The 24294-nt window shown below is 36.1% G+C and overlaps 3 protein-coding genes and 1 long non-coding RNA gene across 4 annotated transcripts; all 4 read right to left on the bottom strand.

Moving 5' to 3' along the window:
* Positions 1-845: 845 nt before the first annotated feature.
* LOC138136888 (circadian clock-controlled protein daywake-like) lies at positions 846-1901 on the bottom strand. The gene is made up of 4 exons (XM_069056207.1): positions 1744-1901; positions 1452-1689; positions 1266-1399; positions 846-1215 (listed from the first exon to the last, which is right to left on the bottom strand). Exons 1-4 carry the CDS (start codon positions 1805-1807, stop codon positions 914-916), a joined length of 738 nt encoding a protein of 245 aa, XP_068912308.1. The 5' UTR covers positions 1808-1901; the 3' UTR covers positions 846-913.
* Positions 1902-5114: 3213 nt separating this feature from the next.
* On the bottom strand, positions 5115-9350 carry LOC138136194 (circadian clock-controlled protein daywake-like). The gene is made up of 6 exons (XM_069055252.1): positions 9261-9350; positions 8968-9208; positions 6076-6158; positions 5790-6027; positions 5605-5738; positions 5115-5550 (listed from the first exon to the last, which is right to left on the bottom strand). The coding sequence occupies exons 1-6, from the start codon at positions 9325-9327 to the stop codon at positions 5243-5245; spliced, it is 1071 nt and encodes a 356-aa protein (XP_068911353.1). The 5' UTR covers positions 9328-9350; the 3' UTR covers positions 5115-5242.
* Positions 9351-9814: 464 nt separating this feature from the next.
* LOC138137020 (protein takeout-like) lies at positions 9815-10601 on the bottom strand. Its single transcript, XM_069056322.1, has 3 exons — positions 10351-10601; positions 10166-10299; positions 9815-10116 (listed from the first exon to the last, which is right to left on the bottom strand). The coding sequence occupies exons 1-3, from the start codon at positions 10599-10601 to the stop codon at positions 9815-9817; spliced, it is 687 nt and encodes a 228-aa protein (XP_068912423.1).
* Positions 10602-14147: 3546 nt separating this feature from the next.
* Positions 14148-15213, bottom strand: LOC138136195 (uncharacterized). Its single transcript, XR_011161202.1, has 2 exons — positions 14721-15213; positions 14148-14671 (listed from the first exon to the last, which is right to left on the bottom strand). It is a non-coding gene; the product is annotated as an uncharacterized lncRNA (long non-coding RNA).
* Positions 15214-24294: the final 9081 nt, after the last annotated feature.

Genomic DNA, 24294 nt, shown 5'->3' with positions numbered 1-24294 from the left:
TCGACCTTTCGTCCGAGTCTCGGCAAGAACTTTGCCAAGAAGAATGGTTCAAAACTCAGCAAGCCATACTCTTCCATCGGTTTGTCCAACAGACGGATGGCGCCGTGAACTGCCTCCGACAAGCACTCGTTGAAGTCGGACTTACTCTTGTCGCAATTTTGGAAGTTGGAAGCTGAAGAACGTGTGACAGGACGACAACGGTGAAGAAAGCACCAACTTACGAAACGCCAAAGCCTGGCAAAGATCCATCAAGGATAACACACCGAAGAACATCAACATCTTCATTTTGCCGCGGTTACTGAGATGATATTCACTCGTTTCCTAGGTATTTATATTATTCTTATTTTTTGTTTGTCTGTTTTGCAATAACTTGGCCAACCCAAACTGGTGTGCTTGACAAAACAAAAAAAAAAAAAATATGCACGAAATGTCAAAGCAATTATTACGTACTGAATTTTATTATTATCATTCGTTCACATCTTTTATTTTGCTTTTTCCAGTTTTTGAGTTACTACACAAGACATGCTTGAAATGAGACTCATTTTTTCCTAAATTGTTTTTATTCAGTTATTTTTCCATTTAATGTTTATGTTTGTGCCTGGAAAAGAATTGTGACAGTACATACTGACTATTTTTTTCTGCAATATAATTACAACATTGGTCCTGAAACGATTCCTTGCGGGACACCTTTGTAAGCGCAGTACAGAAGAGCAAACATACTACCTCTCAGGTGCATTCTATTTTGACACGTTTGTGCGTGATTGTGAAGAAAATTTAATCAAAAGTGGTGTGTACCTGGCAGGTATTACTTTTGCTGATCAGTACCGCAATTAAAAAGCAAAAAAGAAAAGAACCAAACAAGTTTATTGAATAAAATACAGTGAATTAAAAAATTGCTCGAACAGGTTTGTTCTTACACCCCATCAAAGAGTTCCATGAGAGGTACCTTGCTCAAGAAATTGTTAAATATGGCGGCATAAGCGTGTCCGTAATTGGCCACATATATCGGTGCGAGGTCATTAAAGATTGGCTTCCACTTTCTGTTCATAGCTCGATTGAAACCATCGTTCAGTTCTTTGTCTTCTAACAAATTTTCAAAATTGAAGATCAACTCTTGCGGTTGCATCACCAAATTATCGTCAATCACGTGCAGATGTGTTTTGCCATCTTTCGTATATTCTTCAAATGTGAACGTAATAGTGTAGGTCACGTTGTCTGCAAGAATATGCTGATTTGGGGTGAGTTCCGGACGTACAAAGACTCACGTGACAGTACTGTTGCTGGCCCCGAGGTGTCAATTGGCAGCAGAAACATTTTACCTTTAGCTTCGTAATCGAAGACATATTGTATCTCGGGATTGGTAATCACAATGGTCAAGGTCTTGTCGTAGAAGTTCATGCTTTGGGAACAATAAACACAATCAAAAGTGAATGTTGCGACCGTGAGCTTACTTCGCCTTGGTATTGCTGATCTTAGTGCGCCCAAAAATTTTATAATTCTTGAACGTGTGTTCGAAATCGATTTTTCGACCAAGTCTGGGCGAGACGCTGGACAACATGAAAGGCTCAAAACTGGGTAAACCATATTCCTCCAACGGTTTGTCCAAATGGACGATGGCGTTCTGGATTGCTTGCGACAAGCACTCGTTGAAATCGGACTTCTTCTTGTCACACTTTTGGAATGTTGGAGCTGCAGCAAAGAAACAAAAAGTTAAAGCTGGTAGTGCAAGACTGTTGGACCTACGCAAACTCAACGAGTAGCTGAGTTGTGCCGCAGATAATGCGCTGAAGAACATCAAGATCTTCATTTTGGCGCAGGTGCTGATGGTACTGTGACGAGCTGGTACTTTCGTTGGTATTTATATGTTACAAAGCTGTTTTCAAATAATTTATTCACGCCGAACTGGTGTGTTTGTCAGAAAAAATTGATTTAAAACGCAAAAGTTGTGTTATGTACAGAATTTCGTAATTATCCTTCTTTTGCTTCTTTTATTTGGTGTGGTCTAGTTTTTAAAACATTAAGAATTTACAATTTTATTTTAATAACATGAATACTAATTACTTGATCCAGATTTTAATTAATGATGATCATTTCAAACGAAGATCTAATTTTCCACCCCCATGTATGATGTCAAGCTTTCTGAACAGAACTAAAAATGAACACAAACTTATCAGAAATGGACGACTCGATGATTTATTTTAACAACGAAGACGTAGACTGTTGTTTTAAACTTCTTAATTAACATTTTGCATTTTAAACTTTTCTTTACATTGACTCACTGACCTTTGTTAACACATTAGACATTACCTAATAACATTTTTCTCTTTTTATTTTCCTGACGGAAATACCTTCAAGTAGTGTCATTTGCATTTTCAACTCGTCCAACCAAACTGGTGGGACAGGTTTGCCAAAAAGAAAAAATCAAAAACTAGAAGAAAATGTTTATCGACGATAGTTCAAGTGAAGTTTCGTTTCTTCTACTGAGTATTCTTTTATGATTCAGTACCATTTTTTTCTCTTGTACCAGTACTGGCATATCTGGCTGCAGAACCATCGACTCTATTTCTTTATCGCTCAGACTTATTGATCAATTAAGCGAGGACCTCGCTGCCTGGTTTACAACTTGATTTATTTTTACTTTTTGACATTAGGGGCCAGTTTACAGAAGCGAGATTAAGTTAATCGTAATCAAATGCGAGATTAACTGAACACGTGATCAGATTGAACCAATCGAACTTTCAGATTCATGGGTTAATCGCGCATTAAAATTTAATTCGAATTAATCCGAAACTTTGATTGGTTCAATATGATCACGTGTTCAGTTAATCTCACATTTGATTACGATTAATTTAATTTCGCTTCTGTAAACTGGCCCCGTGTAAAATAAATAAATTAATGGACACCGTTAAATATTTCAGTGATAGGAACTTTGCTTAAGAATTGTTAAATATGACGCAGTAGGTCTTTGTGCGTAAGTGTGTGCCACCAAAAACTTGTTTCCAGTCTGTGCTCATCGCTATGTTAAACGTTTCGTCTAATTCTTTGTCTTTGAAGAGATTTTGGAAACGTAGCGTCAGATCTTGTGGTTTCATAGTCAATCACTTGGAAATATTTTTTGTTCTCCTTGTTGTGTTCCTCGAATATGAACGTGACATCGTAGGTGACGTTGTCTAAAATAAACGAAGAAGAACGAAAGAAGATCTAAATGTGGTTGTTGAGGTGGGACTCACGCAAGATGACAGTTGTATGTTCCGAGGTGTCAATCGACAAAAGAAACATCTTACCCTTGGCCTCGTAGTCAAAGTCGTACCGGATCTTCTGATTGGTGAGTTCAATTGCTAAAATCTTGTTGTAAAAATTTATAAATCTAGATACGCTTACTTGGCTTTCGTTTTGCTGATTTTGGTACGCCCGTTGATCTTGAAGCTCTTCTAGCTGTGCTGGAATTCCACCTTTCGTCCAAATTTTGGAGACACGTTTTAGAATTGGACAGGTTCCATGCTTGGAAGACCGTACGGTCTTCTACTCTTCTATCGGGTTATCCAGCTGGGTGATGGTGTTCTGGATGGCGTCGGACAGAGAGTCATTATATATTTCTCATGACTCTCCCTACATCTTTCTGTACTTCCTCAAGATCTCCTTGGATCTTCTCCAGATCTTCCCGAATCTTTCGTAGTATCTTTCGTAAATCACCCTGCATCTTCCATTCCAAATTTCCATACATGTTACATTCTGGATCCCCCCAGTGCACCCCTAATCTTCCTGTATCTCCTCCAAATCTCGCTACATCTTCCATGATTCTCTTTCCATCTTTCTGTACTTTCTCAAGACCTTTTTGTCTTCTCCAAATCTCAATGTATGTCCTTCAGATCTTCCCGAATTTTTCATAGTATCTTTCCTAAATCTCTCTGCATCTCCCATTCCAAATTCCGTACATCTCCCACTTTGGATCTCCTCTGTCTACCCCTAATCTCCTTGTATCTCCCCAAAATTTCCCTATATCTTTCATGAATCTCTTTCTGTACTTCTTCAAGATCTCATTGGATCTGCTCCAAATCTTCCCGAGTCTTTCGTCGTATTTTTCCTAAATCACTCTGCATTTATCATTCCAAATCTCCATACATGTTACATTCTGAATCTCCTCTGTCTACCCTTAATCTTGCTGTATCTCCCTCAAATATATTCCATAAATCTCTTTGCATGTTTCTGTACTCCCTTAAGATCTCTTTGTCTTCTCCAGATCTCCATGTGTGTCCCCCAGATCTTCCCGAATCTTTCTCCCTCTAATCCCCTTACATCTCGCCCAAATCTCCACATATGAATCTGCCTGCTTCTTCCATCCCCAATCTTCCTATACCTCCTCAAGATCCCTCTGGATGTCCTCCAGATCGATCGGATCTCCTCGACTCTTCTCTAGTATCTTTCGTAAATCTCTCTGTCTCTTCCATTCCACCTCTTCGTTTATCTCCCATTCTGGACTTTCCATATCTCTCCCTAACCTGTCTCTATTTCATCCGGACTCCACTTATTATTGCGGTCAAAAATAACTGGGACAGCACGTTACTGTAGACACTTCTAAAACTCATTCAAATTCATTCAGTTTGGAAGTGTCTACAGTAACGTGCTGTCCCAGTTATTTTTGACAGCAATAGTATCTTCCACAAATCTCTCAGTACCTCCCATCTCACCTTCACCTATCTCCCACAGATCTCCCTGTATTCTGAAATTTGTAGTATCTTCTCCAGATCACCCCTACATCTCACACTCTTGGGATAAAACTCTCCTGTGTGAGCAGCCTCTTGGCTAGCAATGAGTGATGTCTTGTTTGTATTCACGGTTGAACCGCCTTTGTCATCTTGGAATACCATTATGTCTCCTTCTACATAACCTAGAGCTCCGCTTCTTCCTTGTTGACGTTACCTTTCAATGGTCTTTCTTGTTCTCACGCATAAATGATCAGCTGCTCTTTGCACTTCAGTAATGATGTCATCTTTGATATTGTCCTTGCAGCGACGGCAGAACTTATTATTTTGACTATTGCGTCCAAAATTAAGTCAAAAAATTCTCAAAAATTTTACCCTACCATTTGGTGGTCTGATGAAAAAAATAAATACTTTCCTGTTTGATGGAATATATTTTTACATCACTATACATACTCGTATACACATATAAACAAAAAAATTAAGATTATTTTATAAAACATAATGTGCAAAAGATTACAAAAAACATGCTAGGACATGAATTATTTACTGAGACCATCGAATATTTCAGTGATAGGAACTTTCCTCAAGAACCGATTGAATACGTCGGAGTACATTCTCCCATAAATTTGTACATAAAGTTGGTTGATTTCCTCAAATACTATCTTCCAGTTCTTGCTCAACAACCTACTGAATCCGTCATTCAACTCTTTATCTTCCAGTAGATTATCAAAATGAAAGGTCATATCCTGCGGTTGCATAACCAAGTGAGTGTCAATCACCTGGAAGTACCTTTCGTCCTCTCTCGTGTATTCTCCAAACGTGAACGTGTAAATGTACGTCACATTGTCTAAAACGATTGTAACAATCTATGAATGAATCCAAATCCAAAAGAAAAACTCACATGCGGTACCACTTCCCGCTCCTGAAGTATCAATCGGCAGAAGGAACATTTTCCCTTTGGTATCATACTCGAATACGTATCGAACTTCAGGATTTAGGAGCTCTAGTGTTAAGGTTTTATCGTGAAAGTCCATGCTGTCAGAAAGCAGATAAATCAAGTATCATTTCTTAATCCTTGATACTTACTTAGCTCTTGTCTTACTGATCTTGGTCCGCCCGTAGATCTTGAAGTTCTTGTATCTGTGATAGAAGTCGATCTTTCGTCCAACTTTCGGAGGTATGTTCGGCATCAGGAAAGGCTCAAAGCTCGGGAGACCGTACTCTTCCAGAGGCTTGTCCAATTGGATGATGGCGCTCTGGATGGCCACCGACAAACACTCGTCGAAATCTGCTTTTCTCTTGTCGCACTTTTTAAACGACGGAGCTGCAACACGCAACCTCAGAGCTTTCAATGAAGGTGAACAATACTCACGCAAAGACAAAGAACTGCAAAATTTGATCAAAGCGAAGACACCGAAAATCAGCAAACTCTTCATTTTGGGTGCTACAGAGACTCTGAAAAACAAATGCGTCCAGTTGTATTTATATGCGTGACAGGCGAAAAAAACTCGAAATTATTTTGCAAACTTGTTTCGCACTGGACCTTTTTTGAAGATAACACAAAGCCAGATTGGTGTGACGGTTAATAATGTTGCCATAATTACGAAACGACGTTCGTGTCTGATAATGAATTTATTATCGCTATTGGTTCTTGTTTTGGCCTTACATAAGAACGTGTTGGAGCAGAAGAAACAGTCTTCTCGCTCACTCGACAATATTCAAATCGTCGTTGAAATTAGTTAATCAGATGCAGATGCTAATGACTTATCAAGGATTTGAGGAATCTGATTTAGTGCGAAGATTTATTGAAAAACTTCAGCGTGGAAAGAACCGATGTTATGGTTGATTTTGAAACGTTTGTTCGTATTTCCATAAGAGCAGACTAAAATAAAAAGATATTTCTGTCGTTCTTAATTATTTTAATTTTGACCTTTTGTTAAAAAATGCATATCTCAAAGTTAAGCTTCTTGATTTGAATGTTGCAAATGCAGAGGAACTATACAAAAGAGTTGGGCAATTTTTAAATCGTAGACGTTTGCGCAGCTATGTGAGAGTCAGCAATGTCCTGTTAAAATATACGAGGCTATGTAATAGTTGTGCAACAACCGCTAATAGTAGTTTGACCGTGAATGTAACTGACCTGTCCTAAGGAGAAATTCAAATAAATTTACAAAACACGTGAATAGTGATTCGTGGCGTAATCTTGAGGCAGGTTTTTGAAAAAAACCCAGAAAAAAAAAGAAATCGTTTATTTAATTTATGTTAGATTTGATTTTATTTGCGTACAGAAAATAGTTATTTTAGAATCTGCGTCTTTAATAAGTCTATTATTGTATTCAATTTGGAGTCGTTTAGGGATACCTCTTAAAGCACTCGTAGAGTAATAGATCTCTAAGAAATTTTTTATCAATATTTCAGGGTATTATTGTCATGTACACCAAAAAACTTCCAATAATAATGTTCAAATTCTACTTTTTAACATATGTTGCAGATGTAGTTGCATCCGTTACCTTGAATTACCAATTAATACAAAATTCCCTAGAATTTGAAAATTTAATTTTTTTATTTAAAAATTAAAACAAGGGTGCAAATTCTAAAAAATAACATAAAAAACTTGTTTTATAAGTGCATTGGCGCACTCGTTCCATATAAAACTCCCCTACGGGTCGTTTTCTACAACTGAAACTCGTGCGCCAAATCAACCCTTATAAAACTCGTTCTTTAATATACTATTTACACAATTAGTGGGATAAAAGCAATATTACAGGATTCGAGTGTGAAGAAGTGTAATCACACGAGTTTCCTGTAATATGCTTTAGCCCACGTGTTATGTACAAAATTTTATCTAAAACCGCCCCGAATTAAAAAAAAAGGTAAATCTTAATTTATTCCCGCCAGTTTCATTACACCACTCAGTGGAATAATAACTTACTTATCCCACTGAGTGGGGTAATGAAGTTCCTTATTCCACTCAAATGAGTGGGATAAGTGTCATTTATCCCACGGGATTAGATAAATACAATTATATGCCGTCAAAAAGCTCAGTAAGTGCTACTTTTTCCAAAAATCTATTGAAGACGTTGCCCTACCCCTGGGCATAACTGTCAAAGTATATGGAGGAAAAGTGTTCAAACGGTTTCTTCCAATCTGAGCTCATTTCTCGACAAAAAGCGTCGTTCAAAGCTTTGTCCTTGAACAAATTGTCATAGCGGCCGCTCATAGCTCGTGGCGCCATCTTCAGTTCACTATCGACCACCAGTAAATAGTTTTCATTGTCTTTGGTGTACTCTTCGAATATGAAAGTGAGTGTGTACGTTACATTCTCTAAGATGACCTCCGAGGTGTATTTTTTTAAATTCGTGAAGAAGTACTTACGTGCTGTAACAAGCGCCGGGCCTGAAGACTCGATTGGCAAAACAAACATCACACCTTTAGCTACGTAATTATGTTCGTAGCGAACCTCAGGGTTGATCATTGAGATGGTTAAGGTTTTATCTTCGAAATTCGTTCTGTTTAGAAAGACGATATTTTTGGAACGTGCTGTATTGTCGTTGCTGTCAAGTCGGTGATCTTGGTGTGGCCAAAAATGTTGAAGATTTTGAACTTGCCGTCAAGATCCAGTTTGTTTCCAGCTTTTGGTAAGAAGAACGGTAGGAAGAATGGTTCTAAACTTGGCAGGTCGCACTCTTCCAGTGGTCTGTCCAGTTGGGTAATGGCGTTCTTGACGGCCCCATATAAACAATCGTTGAAATCACTGTTTTTCACAGGTCCAAATGGAGAATTTCTTCGAGACAACTGATTTACGCAGTTTTAGGGGGTTGAAGGAGATCGTCAAACAAAGTACACTAAAAAATGTTAACTGCTTCATTCTGAAACTGTTGTTGTAGACAGTCTGAAGATAGGTGTGGCTTTTGGTATTTATATGTGAAGAATTGTTTAGAATCATATTTGTGAACTTGATGCAGACGCATATCAACAACTGACTTTTTCTTCTTGTTGTTTATTTTCAAGTTTCTTCAAGGTTTCCGATATGTTCTTATTTTAATCGAAATCACATCAAAGGATTCTGATCTAAATTTCACGAAATCAAAATGAAAGAGTTGCAATGAGCTTGACGGTGAAGAAATGTCTGAAGATCCAACTGTTGATAGGATTGAAAGAATGTAAAAAGGAAAAAACGGAATGGAAAAGTTTGTCTTATCTTCGAAAGTCTACTACATAAATGGTAGTTTTTATTAGGACGCACTGTATTGTCGTTGCTTACTTTGCTTTCAGGTCGGTGATTGTGGTGTGACCAAAGATTATAAAGTTTTTGAACTTGTAGTCGAGGTCACGTTTTATTCCATCTTCTTTGGGTAAGAAGAATGGCAGAAAAAGTGGTTCGAAACTTGGCAGATTATGTTCCTTAAGTGGTTTGTCTAGTTGAGTGATAGCGTTCTTGATTGCTCCAGACAAGCAGTCATCGAAATTGGATTCCTTTTTGTTACATTTTGTAAATGAAGAAGCTGAAACAATCGCAGCTTTAAGTGAAGAATTTCCAGCGGAGAAACGATTTACACAGTTTTATAGGGTTGCAAAAGTTCACCAAACACCACAACGCATAGAAAAATGTTAACGTCTTCATTTCTAAACAGTCGTTATCGAAACTGTGAGGATAAGTATGTTTTCTCGTATTTATCTGCGAAGAATTATTTACAGTCACATTGGTAAACTTGTTGCAAACGCGTCAAAGGCTGAACTTTGCCTTTTTGTTATTGTTTTTTATTCAAGGTTTCCGATTAAACATTCTTTCATTTTTCAATGTGAAACGAGATCAATCTTTTTTAAAGTGTCAGTGAAAAGAGTTGAATTAACGTAATCAGTCTGGTATTGAAGAAGTGTCAGAAGATGCAACTGTTGAGAAGTTAGGCAAAACGACAACAGCTATAAATATGGAGGTTTATGGAATGGAGTAGCCTTATAGGTTTTTACCAAAATTTTTGTCTACATGTTCCAAAAGCTTGTTTTTACTTTATATCGTCATTTTATCTCGAGGGAAGGTAAACCACAAGTGGATTTGATTAATACAAGACAATTTATTTATCAAATCATTTAATAAAAGAAAACACAGTTCATACGCCGTCAAAGAGATCTGTAAGAGGTACTTTTTCTAAAAATCTGTTGAAGACGTTGCCATAAGCTTGGGCGAAATTGTCAAAGTAAATAGGTCCAAAGTGCACAAAAGTTTTCTTCCAGTCTGCACTTAGTTCTCGATTAAATCCCTCGTTTAAGATCTTGTCCTTGAATAAATTGTCAAAATGGATTTTGACAGATTGTGGCGCCACCTCCAATTTACTGTCAATCACCAAGAGATAGTCTTGATTGTCCCTCGTATACTCTTCGAATGTAAACGTAAACATGTTGGTCACATTTTCTAAAATTGTGTTCCTTCAAAATTAAAAAAAAAAACGACATAGACTTACGTGTCGTGACTAATGCAGCTCCCGAGGTGTCAATTAGCTTGAAAAACATTATACTTTTGGTTTCGTAGTCGGATTCGTACCGCATTTCAGGATTGGTGATCGCTATGGTCAGCATCTTATTTTCGAAATTCATTCTATGAGGAAAATGGTACTATTTTGGAACAGGCTATGGTGGTGATGCTTACGTTGCTTTCAAGTCGGTGATTTTGGTGTGTCCAAAAATCTTGAAGTTTTTGAATTTGCTTACAGAGTAAGGTGCCATGTCTACGTTTGGGAGGATTAGCGGCACGAACAGTGGTTCCAAACTTGGCAGGTGGTACTGCTCCATGGGTTTATCCAGTTGGGTGATGGCGTTCTTGATGGCTTCAGACAAATAGTCGTCGAAATCGATTTTTCTCTTGTCGCATTTTGTAAACGTAGGAGCTGAAACAGTCATAGCTTTAAGTAAAGACTTTCTTCAAGCAAGAAATAATTACGCATTGTTTTGGGGTCGCAAAAGTTCGCCAAACACAAGACACTCAAAATCGTTAACGTCTTCATTTTGGAAGTGTGAGTTGTCGTCAACACTGCGAGAATAGGTGTGTTTCGTCTATTTATACGTGGAGAAGAATAGTTTTGAATTACATTTGTAAACTCGTTGCAGACGTGTATCAAGAATTGAATTTTTATTCTTTTTGGCTGATTGTTTTCCAGTTTGTTCAAGGTTTTCTCTGTAACATTCCTTCACTTGAAATGATGTTAAAATATTCTAATGTAACTTTAATCAAATTTAATAAAGTCCAAAAACTTTAGATACATTTCTTGTCCTTCACTGATGGTTCATGCGATTTTCTTGCCGAATATCCCTCTGCATAGATTCATATCCTGAAAATTTTATTTTCGTGCATTGCTGACAAAGCAATTGTTTTTGGTACTTGAAGTTTCGATAATATTAGTAAAGTCTACAATGCTATCCAATCTATCCGATGTACTTTCTGCAAATTTCCACGTAAAACTTTCTCAAAATGGTCAATGATCTTTTACTACGATAGCAAAGCCCAAATTTTCGATATCTCTCATTGTCAAATTGGTGAATTCATCACATCACAAGCGTCGGTCAGACATACACATAACCTACAATAATAATTTTATAATTCTTCCTCTAGGGAACTCAGAAATTTTACCTTTGTAGCTAGATACTTTTCATCATGATGATTCAGGAGCATTATTGTACACACACAATTTAATTATACACTTTTCGAGACTTTGATGAAACTAGATCCTACGAGTACATGGTTTGCCGCGATTCTCTCTCGGGACACGGAGTCCATATCGGCCCTTTCAGTTATTTGCTAAATATAACAAAAATTATAACTTACAGCTTACAGTTACAAGACATGGGTGAACTCGGGACATGTCAGATCTAAAATAGGGGTAGATCAAAACGTGATGAGCAAAAGAAAGCTGTTTAACCAAGATTTGTCAGCTGAGTTAAAAAATCCTAGTGGAAGAGGAAAACGTCTTATAGTGGTACTACAGCATTTAATGCACCAAGGTAGGCAACGATTGGTTTGGAAGACAATTTGTCACTTCTGACAAGTTAGAATTAACTGCACAATTTTTTCTCCAAAAGAAATATTTTAATGGCGACATCTGATTAACCTCACTAATTATAATTAAGTTTAAAGTAAGTAAAATTTTCAAAAAAATAATAAATAAGTTATTTACATTAAACTTTTAAGTTCTTAAAATAAAATGGGTCGCGGAAAAAGACTAACTGCCGAAGACATTGGCAGTATTAAATGTTTAAGAGAAGAAGGGTATTCCAATCGAGAAATTGCTCGAAGAATCCATCGTAGTGCCAAGGTCGTGAATAATTTTGTTCAAGATATTGAAAATTATGGAAAAAATTATAGAGGTGGCATTCAAACTGCTACAACACCGAGGGAAAGAAGAGCTATTTTACGCGAAGCCTCCAATTCCATTACGAAGCTGCAGCTAGTTTCAGAACTGTACAGAGACATATTAAAAAGGGTGCACACTTAAGTCGATGTCACTTGAAAAAAAAAACCGTTTTGACTCAAAGACATAGAGAAAATCGCTTCCATTTTGCAAGAAACCATACGGCGTGGCAAGAGCAATGGAATAGTATAATTTTCAAGGATGAAAAAAGATTTTGCCTTGACAGTCCAGATGGATATTTATACTATTTTCATGACTTAAGAAAAGAAGAAGAATTTGCCGCTCGTCTCCACAGACGGGAAGCAGGGGTAATGGTGTGGGGCGCAATTTCGTCTAAAGGTGCATTTAGAAATTTTAAATGGAATTCAAAATGCTCAGAATTATAGGGATCTTTTGATACGGATCAAACCTATAATAGAAAGAACCATGGATGGCTTACCATGGGTTTTCCAACATGACAATGCTGCAGTCCATACTGCACGTTTGGTCAGTAGTTGGTTAGAGGAGGAAAATATTAATGTGCTCGAGTGGCCTAGTGTGTCACCCGATCTAAACATTTTATCAAATGTTTGGGGTTGGTTTTTCAGACAGTTGTATGGTAATGGTCAACAATACCCCAACGTAGGGCAACCTACCAATGCCATACGGGCTGCCTGAAACACCATAACCCAGGGGTATACCTGGATTCTTTATTTAATTCTATTCCAAATAGAATCTTTGAAGTCATCCGCAAAGGAGAATCTCACACACACTATTAATGTTAATTTTTTAGTAGTTTTTGTTTGTTATTTTATTTGTTATTGTTTTTTGTTCCTGTTTTACTATTGAATTGATTTAACTTAACGAATATTTTGCTTTTGTACTTAGGTTGATGTAGTGACGCTAATCAGATGTCGCGACGAAATTATCATTTAAATAACGTTTGTTCTTTAAAAAAGGACTAAACAAAAATTGAGTCGATTATTAATAATTAAAATTTCAAATAATTTGATAATGTATAACAAAACAAATCGAACTCACTTCATAACATGCAAACAAGCGTAATTTTGGAGTGAGGCTAATCACTTGTCGCGGAGTGTATGTCATTTAAAATAACCCAATGTAGTCTAAGCTTTATTGCCATAAATGTCATAATAATTAATTTTGACTGCACTTCAAAATAAACTGTCACAATTGTGCACAATTATTTTTCATTTTAGTTATTGATTTCTAAAGCTTAATAAAAGACTTTTCAGAAAATCACATCTAAGGACTTGCAACTTTTCAGGATTGATGCATGCAATTTGTCAGAATGATATGTGACAATATAGTCTATTCATGGCCAACTGTATCAAAACGCTAAGCGCTTATTATGGCCGTCACACTCGATGATTTCTCCGTAAGAAAAATTGTTCTTGACATTTAAAAAAATCGTACGTACAGTAGAGACTTCAAGTGACGATTATTTTAATTAAAAGACAACGGATGACAGAAACGTCTCTTTTTTTCTGTAATTGGTTATGTCCTATTCTTGGTTATGTCCATGTTAAACTTTTATAAGTAAATAAATTAACTGCAAGTGTTAATTGCATGCAGTAACAAAATAATAAAAATAGTAAACGTGTAAAATAAGAAACATATAATAGGTAAGGTGTTGTGTCAATAGCTTAAAAACCATAAAAAAACGAACTCCAATTGCTTCAAAATATCAGACATAACCTCAAATTGTTTTAATTCGAATTTAGTATTTTTCTGTGTGTTGTTGGATAATGTGACTCGTGTCAGCATTAGAATAAGTGAGCACATCAAAAAGATTGTCACCTATGAAAAAAATTCAACAAGACAATGGTACCTAAATTTTCTAGAATGGAACAAAATTTTCATGGTTGCAGAGGATAACCCAAATGGACTTAATAAATACAAAGATTGGCCCACCCAGCTAGCAAATAAGTTACCAAGAGCCAACAAGTCGTTTACCAAAAAGAAACATTCTGTTTAAAGGAAAATGCATACGGGAGGAACACACAGGATGAGATCCTAAATTTGTAATAAAAGCTTTAAAAATGTATCGACACGTTTATTTACCTTTAAATGTACACTTTTCTATGAAAATAAAAAGATTTTTCAGTATTAAAATGGTGTTTGGAAATAGCGACCTACGGTTATAACGACCGAATTTCGCCGGTCCCTTCCACGTCGTTATAAACGATATATACTGTATATGGTTTGGATAATACCAAATCTGAAACCATTGGTGAAAGACCTTGCACAGCCAACAAAATGCTCTGCTATGTTATCCACGGGTTATCAACTAGATACACAATTGCTGCAGGGTACTTTTTCCATTCAACATTAACAACGGCACAATTTTCACAGATTATGGTTTCATTGTTCTTTAGCTTGTTACTGACAATCTGCATCAAATGTAGCTTAATTTAAAAATCTTTGCAGCGGAACGTTAAAAAATCATATTGACCTTTTTTTTCACTATTTCTAAGTTTTGATTAGATACTAGGTGCGTTCGGATACTACCTCGGAGATGCAAGCACAAATTTAATAGACTTGAACAGCTGATTGGAGATCAATCTGAAATAAACGAACGAAAATAAGGTAGGTAATTGTTCACTTTAACTACTTCTGGAATTTTCGCGTTTTTTCTGGCCAGACATCCTTAGGGCGTCCTCCTACATCGTTTCCCACCACTCAAACCTTGTGCAAATGCCCGTTTTTCTCTCTTGTTCCAAATACCACATAAACATAACCAGATATAACCCTACTATTGTGACAGGCGGCAAAATCTCAACATCCTCGGTCGAAATACTCCTAGCAAATCGAGCTTCCTCTAATGACTCTGACGTCTAATATCCGAACGATTTAGATTTACGTCAATTTGCTCATTTTACAATAACCGAACAATTTTGACGTAAATTAGCATAAAAATGATATAAACGAACGCAGCTACTGTCAATACTGTCATTGTGACGAATTTCGGTTTCAAATCAGTTCCTAATGTTAATTTAGGGGGCGCCACTGTACGTACGCTCCAGGGCCTACTCGACGGGAACACTTTTTCAAACCAAGTGGGACGGCCATAATAAGCGCCTAGCGTTTTGATACAGTTGGCCATGGTCTATCTCAATTCTAAATTTCCACCACCTGTTGAATTATGTTGGCTAAATGAAAATATTTCTAATTTGGGGATTCTTAAAGCCAAAGTTGACAATATAATTATTTTATAAACATGATTCGAAAACAACATAATTTACTTGACGCTAAAAATTTTTACCCTTTTGCGATGACGTCATTATCTAGTAACTTTACGTATGTTTGAGCTAGAATCAGAAACAAATTTGAATTGATCATAAATAACTATAAATGTGTCAAATTTGTTGACAATTGCTTCGAAAGGTTATGTTTGTAATTAATGTAATAAGTGAAAGAAATTAAAAATTGTCAAATTGACAGGAGCATAAAATAACCTTAAAGTGACCATCAATAAATAAAAAAAAATAATTAAACAATAAATGTATGTATGTGCATGAAAGGCTTAAGTCCTGGAGTGATTGTTCTTGCAAAAAATTTCAGAACAATGTTTCTTGTTTATATGAGGATGAATGCGACGAAGAAGAAAGCATTTAAAGTAGTTAAATTTTAGCAAAAATTCTAAAAAACCATATACTCAAAATTTTTGTCTTTAGACTTTAGACTCCCTACGAGTATATCGATAGACGACTAAATACGCGTGCCGGGTTATATCTGCCTGCCAGGAGCCGCCCGGCGCGTTTGCTCGTCGAATAAAAAAATTATTTTCTCAAAAAGTATACGGGCTACTGACTTAATTCTTTTTTTAAAAACTTTTCCAATACCTTAGTTACATTTGACTCGCTGCATGTGTATCGAAATTTTCAACATTTCACATAGGTCCCAGCAGAGTGAAGTTTACGATGCGCATTTCTGATTAATCTAAATTTTTTTTTTTTTCAAAACTATCGATATTTGCGAAATTTCCGATTCACCAGTGGAAGCGCTGTAGTTTTTATTACAACTATACAAAAAATCATAATTATAGCTTCAATAGTTGAATTAACACAGCGTTAAATGTTACGAGAAACGTAGTTTTTCGGACTACACCTCAACTACGTATAAAGGCCGTTTTCAAAGTTCGGTCCTATTAAAAAAAGTTGTAGATGACCATTCCTTATGTCCCAAAATGTCCTCTACAAGATAGTATAGGTCTCATTTAGTTATACCTTGGAATCACTAAAAGTCATAATTTCAGTCCGATTTTACTCCACTATTATGCAATTGAGGAATTGGCAGCAGCGCAGAACATCAAAATTTTAAGAACTCCTCCCTATCATTGTGAACTCAATCCAATAGAAATGATTTGAGCTCAAGCAAAAGGTTATGTGGCTGCTAACAACAAAACATTTAAGTTGGGAGATGTTAGATTGTTGCTACAGAAAGGTATCCAGAATATAACACCAGAGAGATGAGAAAAATGCGTGCAACACGTAATTAAAGAACGAGACAAAATGTGGAACTTGGATAGCTTAATCGAAACTGTTATTGAACCATTAATTATAAATTTACAAGATTCCTCAGATAATAGTTCAGATATGAACATATCTGATAATAGTGACATAAATTAGTTTGTATCGGTTATCCGTTTGTCTTATTTAATTTATATACAAGTGATTTACCCCCAACAAATTCCCGAAAATTTATCTATGCTGACGACCTGGCAATGGCTTACCAATATCAGAATTTTGAAAATGTAGCGAACGGACTGTCAGACGATTTGATACCTTTGATAAATACATATTTCACAAAATGCCGACTTTGTCCAAACCCTCAAAAGACAGAAATTTGCTGTTTCCATCTCGTAAACAACGAGAAAAATAGAAAACTGAAAGTAGTCTTCAACGAAACTATAATTAAACATAATTATTCTCCAACGCATCTAGGAGTAACACTGGATTCATCTCTCACCTTCAAACAACACATCGCAAAGTTACGACAGGAACTGAAAACAAGAAACAACATCATATTCGTGGTTTTGCACGAAATCGGTGGTGGTTTTATTGTGCTCTCCTTTTTCGTGCTACAAGTGGTTTAATTGTTGGATGTGGCGGTGAGTTTGGTGTCAAACTGTTCGTTAGATTACCGGCTTCCATACCACATATTTTTCTCAATTGTAACATTGATATTTTTCCTAAATTTGGTCGTTAAACGATCATTGTATTTTATCGTTGTACGGAGCTGATAACTTTTTGCGCGATAAGGTTCGGTTTTTGGTGAGGCGAGTGACTGCGGTTTTTCGCTCCGCGCGCTCGTCTCCGTTTAATTAGGGAGGCGATTACCTTTTATTTTATATTTTCAGGGTGTTAAATTTTTGGCTAGATTATGGCCAACTCGCAGAGAAACTGTCCGGGCTGCAATGCCGCGGTTGATCGGGATGTTTCGCTTTCATGTGATTTATGTGGTCGAGGGATGCACTTTTCTTGCGCGGGTTTGTGTGCCGAAGAGGCAGTGGTGTTCATGAGGATCCAGAGGCGTTCCGCACACTTTAAAATTCTGTGTATCGACTGCAATGGGGTTTTCGAAGCGCCTTCACTTTCACCGGATCCAACCAACCAACAAACCGGTTTGGAGGAGAATATCTTCTTAAAATATGTTCGTAACATTGTCAGTAAAGAAGTTGATTTTGTGAAAAGTGAGCTATCTGCTCAGATCGAGGTTCTCAAGCAATCTAATGTAGACTTGGTTAAATGTCTTACGGAAAAAAATATCTCTCCGAGTCACCAATGCTCTGCTTCTTCCTATGCAGCCAAAACAAAACAAGCGACAGGTAAAAAAATAGTGATTAAGCCGAAGGATTCTAATCAGCCTATTGCACAAACACAGTCTGATATTTTGCGCAACGTTGACCTCAAGCAGGGTAAAATTAATATAAATCAAGTTTCACCTGTATCTGGTGGTGGTCTAATTATTTCTTGTAAGGATGGGGCAGCTCAAGACAAATTGGAGCAGATTGCAACGGAAAAGCTTAGCGGTAAATATAATGTAAAATTAGTTAGTTCACTTCGTCCTAAAATTCGAGTTGTGGGTATATCAGAAGACATAGTTAAGGAAGACATTATCACGTACCTTTTAAGTCAACATTCTGACTTGATAATAGATCCCTCTAGTTGCGGTTTAGTGCGTCACTGGCCTACAGCTAAAAATAAGAAAATTTTTCAGGCAGAAGTGCAGGTCGACACATTGTCCTACTCTCGGATTCTTGATCGTGGCAGTATTCTGATCGGACTAACCAGTTGCTCGGTATTTGATGCCGTTTCGGTCCCTCGTTGTTTCAATTGTAATGGCTTTAATCATATGTCTCGGCAGTGTAATCAGAAAGTCTGTTGTCCTGTTTGTGCGGGTGACCACGAAATTAAGGTATGTGATGCGTCTCGTGACTTAAAAAAATGCATAAACTGCATTTCGTTAAAGAACAAACCCAAAGACACCGACGTTGCTCATGCGGCATGGGAATATGACCGATGCACGGCCTATAAATATGCAGTAAATAATTTCAAACGCAGTTTGTTTGAAATTCCTTCTTCGTTGGTTTCGTCAAAAAACTAGAAAATCTTTCGTGCTCGGTCTCCATTGGCAAAACTTGTAACAACTGTTTGAACGAAAGTCTTAGTGAACACAATCAGGAAGTTAAAATTAGTTGCCAATTAAGGGAGTGTAGTTCTTCTTCAGCTCTGAGTATATATTATCAAAATGTCCGTGGCTTAAACTCCAAAACCGTTACTTTTTTTTAACTCTGCTGCTTCTTGTGACTTTGATCTGATAGCCATTGCGGAAACTTGGTTACATGATGGCCTGGGTAACGATGAATTGTTTAACCAGACTTATACTGTATTCAGGAAGGATCGAAATTTTTGCTGTTCCAATAAATCTCGTGGAGGTGGTGTACTCCTAGCGGTGAAAACGACATTGTTTAGTCAACAAATTAATCTCAGTAATACTCCTCTTGATTCTTTACACCTGGTTGAGGTAGTAGCGGTTAGAGTCTCCTCTATGTTAAGTAATTTTAATACTATTGTACTTGTCATTTATTTCCCCCCCTCTCTGACTGTTGAATATTTTCGCTCTGTTGTCGATGCACTTCTTACATTGGATAGCCTTAATTCCTCGAACTTGTTTATTCTTGGTGACTTCAATTTGCCCGAATTTGTCAATATTAAACAATCAGTGCAGCCATCTGCTAAGATGATTGCCATGTCGCAGTTGATACAATTTTTTAACCTCAAGCAGTTCAATAATATACCCAATGTTAATGGCAAGTGTCTTGATCTCGTCCTTTCCAATGTGAGAGACTCCGATGTTGTGGTTACCGCTTCTAATGACTCCTTGGTTGATGAGGATCACTATCATCCATCCCTCTGTGTGTCTATTGCTCTAAATAGTCCGCTTTCTCGTTTTTTAAAGCGTGCTGCAGATATAACAAGCTATAACTTCCGGAAAGCAAATTTTCCAGATCTATATCATGCAATGATTGATGCTGACTGGTCTTCTATTGAAAGCAGCAGTGATGATGTTAATACCGCCTCTGATTCATTTTACAATATTTTATATAAAATCTTAAATGATCATGTACCTACATATAAAAATAAAAAGCACAAATATCCTGTATGGTTCACTCCGCAAATAATTAAGAATGTACAAATCCCGAGGATCTTGTATCTTTTAGAGAATTAAGAGGCAGTATTAAGAGTGATATATCGCTGGCATATAAAGAATTTGTCGCAAGTTCAGAACGAAACATTAACGAGAATCCTAAGAAATTCTGGCAATATCTCAGACAAAAGAGGCGAGGCACTGGTTTGCCTTCTTGCATGTCGATTGGTAAGTCAACTATATCGGGACCAGTAAACATTGTGGATGCATTTGCCAAATTTTTTCAATCAAACTACAGTGATCCAGCTGCTGTTTACGCTAAATTCGATTCGATATCTAACCACAATAACATATGTTTATGTTCTGTTTCTGCTGATGAGGTATTTCAGTCCATAAAAAGAATTAAGTCAAACTATGTTCAAGGCCCTGACGGGATTCCTGCCTTTTTTGTGAAAGACTGTGCTAGTGTGTTATCGCAGCCTATGTCTGTGCTCTTCAATCTCTGTATAAAGACGGGGACTTTCCCGGAAATTTGGAAAATTTCAAAAATTCTGCCTACTCATAAATCTAAAGATCGAAGTGTGATAGAAAACTACAGACCAATCTCAATAATTAATAATTTTGCTAAGATTTTTGAGTCTCTGATCTTCGACCAATTGTATATTGCACTTTCTAAATTAATATCACCCAGTCAACATGGATTCATGCGTGGTAGATCCACAACTACCAATCTTTTCTGCGCTACACAACTCATATCTGACTCTATCGATAAAGGTTTCCAAACTGATGTAGTATATCTTGGCTTTTCAAAGGCATTTGACTCCCTGGATCATAACATTTTAATCCAAAAGCTTCAGTTTGTCGGTGCTTCTCCTATGTTGGTGAAGTTTTTCTGTTCCTACCTGCAAGGTAGAAAGCAGTACGTCCATTGTTATGGGTATGACTCAGCGTCTATAAATGTCACTTCTGGTGTACCACAGGGCTCTGTTTTGGGTCCTTTGCTGTTTCTGGTTTTTATTAATGATATTGGTGACAAACTAACTGTACCTTTTTTCTTGTTTGCCGATGATGCCAAGGTGTTGAAACAAATTAGCGAATGGTCTGACTGTGTTACGCTACAGGCAAACTTGGACGAAATACTGAACTGGTGTACAAGAAACAAGCTCAGTCTCAACATCAACAAATGTCAAGTGATGTCTTTTTCTTTGAAAAAGGAAAATATCAGATTAGATTACACCTTAAGTTTGAATCTCTTGAACAGGCCAGAAACAGTAAAGGATCTTGGTGTAATTTTTGACCGTAAGTTATCGTTTACAAGCCATATTGATCATGTGGTGTCTGATTCTATGAAGCAGCTGGGTTTTTTGATTCGAAACTCGCGGGATTTCCAAAGCAGTTGTACTCTCACAATGCTTTTTAATGCATTTGTAAGAAGTAAACTTCACTATGCTTGCATCATATGGCAGCCGCATCATAATATTCAAGTAGCTAAACTAGAGCAGATCATAGGAAAATTTCTAAAATACCTTTATCTTCGGGATGTTGGTGAATATCCTCCCATTGGTATTGCGCAGACATATCTTCTAAATCGTTTTGACTGTGTCAGCTTTGCTACTTCTTGCAAAAAAGCGTTAGCAATATTTGCTTTCAAACTCCTGCATAATATTTTAGACTGTTCGGAAATCTTATCCCAGTTAGCATTTAATGCTGGATCTCGAGGCACGAAATCGCGGCATTATAGACTCTTTTATCTGCCAGCTCATAGAACAAACGTAGGCAAATTTTCACCATTGTGCAACATGTGCAGATTGGCAAATGACCTGCATTGCCAATTGGACCTATTTTCTTGTACCTTGAACTGCGTCAAATCGAAAAATTTCAGCAGTATTTGATACATTTGCATATGCAACTGATGTCAATCTAGAGCATTCAGGCTATACATATACTTCTCATTCTCTTGATGTCATTAATTTTTAACAGAACCCTATAATTGGAATTCTTCTGTTGGGTTCTTTGAATAATAATATTAATAATAATTATACAAGCTAGAAAAAATAATAGAAATATTTATACCGCATTCATAGACTACAAAAAAGCCTATGATTCAGTACCACATTCATGGTTAATTAAAATTCTTAAAATTTATAAAATTAATTTGGATTTGATTAACTTTTTATCACATGTAATGACATTTTGGAGAACTACTTTAAATTTATCAATAAACAATACTAAATTAAAATCCGAGCCTATTCAAATTAAACGGGGAATTTATCAAGGAGATTCTTTAAGTCCTTTATGGTTTTGTCTAGCCATTAATCCTTTGACAAATCTATTAAATAGCACTGGATACGGTTTTAATATTAGACATAATAATACCACACTATCAAAATTAAATCACCTTCTTTACATGGATGACATAAAACTTTATGCATCTAAAAAGAATCACATTTTATCTTTATTAACAATAACTGAAAATTTCTCAAATGATATTAGCATGAGTTTTGGTATTGATAAGTGTAAAACGCAATCAATATGTCGCGGTCATTACGAAAATTTAGAATATATAACTAAAGAAGGAGAAATCATTAAAAATTTAAATAAAGGAGAATTTTATAAATATTTAGGTATTAATCAATCAAATCATATTCAACATTCAATTATAAAAGAAAATTTAGAAAAACAATTTTATTTAAGAAATAAATTTTAAAATCAAAATTAAACGGTAATAATTTAATTAAAGCAGTTAATACATATGCTGTTCCATTGTTGACCTATTCTTTTGGTATTATAAAATGGTCCAAAACTAATTTACAGAATATAAATATTCAAACTAGAGTTCTCTTTACAAAATTTTGTAAAGATCACCCCAAATCTGCTATTGAAAGATTTAATTTACCACGCGAAAATGGTGGTAGGGGTTTTTCAAATCTAGAAATTCTACAACATAATCAAATTGCTTCACTAAAAAATTATTTTCTCAATAGAGCTCGTGATAACACTTTTTTTAATGCTTTGGTTTCAGCGGATAAAGGTTACACACCTTTAAATTTAAGTGATAATATAATTTCAGATATTGTTGAGCCAAATATACCTGACACTATAGCAAATATAAAACAAAAGTCTTTACATGGGAGATATTTTAAAGAGCTAGAACAGCCAGAAATTAATATTCAAGCTTCTCATGCATGGCTTAAAAAATCAAATATTCATCCTGAGACTGAGGGTTTTATATTTGCAATACAAGATCGTGTTATAAATACAAGAAATTATAAAAAACACATATGCGGTTTACAATCGATCATTGATAAATGTAGGATTTGCGGAACTGAAGGGGAAACCATTGAACATATCATTTCTTCTTGCACCGTTTTGGCTCAAAGCGAATATAAAAAACGTCATGATATATTCGCAAAAATTATACACATGAATTTAGCAGTTAAATTCAATTTATTAAAGGATACACAACCACATTACATTTATAAACCAGAAAGTTGTTTAGAAAATGACAATTACAAATTATAATTTGATCGGACAGTTTTAACTGACATTCACATTCAGCATAACAGACCAGACATTATTATTTTAAATAAACAACAAAAGCAAGCATATCTTTTAGATATAGCTGTTCCAAATTCACACAATATAACACAGACATATAATACAAAAATTAATAAATATTTAGAACTCTCCGTGGCTATGAGAAATCTTTGGTGTTTAGAAAAAAATTCGATTTTACCATTTATAATTTCAGCAACAGGAATAGTACCCCAATCTCTTTTTAAAAATTTAAAAATTTTGGACTTAGAGAACACATTGGTGGTTGAAATTCAAAAAGGTATATTATTATACTCATGTCACATCGTGAGGAAATTCCTTAACATTGACACAGAACATAAAACACAAAAAAGTCAAAATGCGGAGGCGAGACGCCGGTAATAATGTTGATAAGCACTGCACTATTACTTGATAGTATTATCCGTAATAGTGTATGTACTCCGGCAAAATTGCCGTGCCGCCGGGTGGAGGTGGGATAGGAGTTAGGTAGAATATAGCCTAAAGGAGTCCGTTTCGGCTCAGAGACGCGAGGGTCACGCGTTCGATTCCGACCCAGGGTGGAAAGAAAAGGGCTATATTCTATCTCGTGATTCGGAAGTCACGTTAAGCCATTGGTCCCGGTCTATTGAGTTGGTCATCACGCCCCTCATAGATTTGTAAACCAGTCCTAGACTGTGTAACAACATTTTTCATATAATAATAATAAATGTGTCACATTTGTTGACAATTGGTTCGAAAGGTTATGTTTGTAATCAATGTAATAAGTGAAAGAAATTAAAAATTGTCAAATTGACAGGAGCATAAAATAACCTCAAAGTGACCATCAATAAATAAACGTGCCTTTTTTTTGTTTTTTTGCTGTTTCTCTCGTTTCAATAAAGAGAAAGCGAGGAAGGAAATCGTGACGTCACCTCAAAAGGGTAAAAATTGGACTATACCTATATTTTGGCATATTTAAAAAGAGCTAATTTTTCTGAACA

The sequence above is a fragment of the Tenebrio molitor genome, chromosome 8, assembly GCF_963966145.1.
Source record: "Tenebrio molitor chromosome 8, icTenMoli1.1, whole genome shotgun sequence".
NCBI lineage: Eukaryota > Metazoa > Arthropoda > Insecta > Coleoptera > Tenebrionidae > Tenebrio > Tenebrio molitor.
The sequence above is the reverse complement of the archived record's forward strand: the minus strand, read 5'-3'. Positions and strand labels throughout refer to the sequence as shown.

Excerpts from the sequence above, each read along its gene's own strand:
- LOC138136194 (XM_069055252.1), bottom strand. The coding sequence starts at position 9,327 with ATGAAGACGTTAACATTTTTCTATGCGTTGTGGTGTTTGGTGAACTTT. Across the intron at positions 9,209-9,260 it reads TTGCAACCCTATAAAACTGT|CTTCTTCATTTACAAAATGT; the intron begins GTAAATCGTTTC and ends CGATTGTTTCAG. Across the intron at positions 5,739-5,789 it reads ATCAGTAAGACAAGAGCTAA|CATGGACTTTCACGATAAAA; the intron begins GTAAGTATCAAG and ends GCTTTCTGACAG.
- LOC138137020 (XM_069056322.1), bottom strand. The coding sequence starts at position 10,601 with ATGACTGTTTCAGCTCCTACGTTTACAAAATGCGACAAGAGAAAAATC. Across the intron at positions 10,300-10,350 it reads ATCACCGACTTGAAAGCAAC|AATGAATTTCGAAAATAAGA; the intron begins GTAAGCATCACC and ends TTTTCCTCATAG. Across the intron at positions 10,117-10,165 it reads AGCTGCATTAGTCACGACAC|AAAATGTGACCAACATGTTT; the intron begins GTAAGTCTATGT and ends ACACAATTTTAG.
- LOC138136888 (XM_069056207.1), bottom strand. The coding sequence starts at position 1,807 with ATGAAGATCTTGATGTTCTTCAGCGCATTATCTGCGGCACAACTCAGC. Across the intron at positions 1,690-1,743 it reads CAGCTACTCGTTGAGTTTGC|CTCCAACATTCCAAAAGTGT; the intron begins GTAGGTCCAACA and ends TCTTTGCTGCAG. Across the intron at positions 1,400-1,451 it reads ATCAGCAATACCAAGGCGAA|CATGAACTTCTACGACAAGA; the intron begins GTAAGCTCACGG and ends TTGTTCCCAAAG.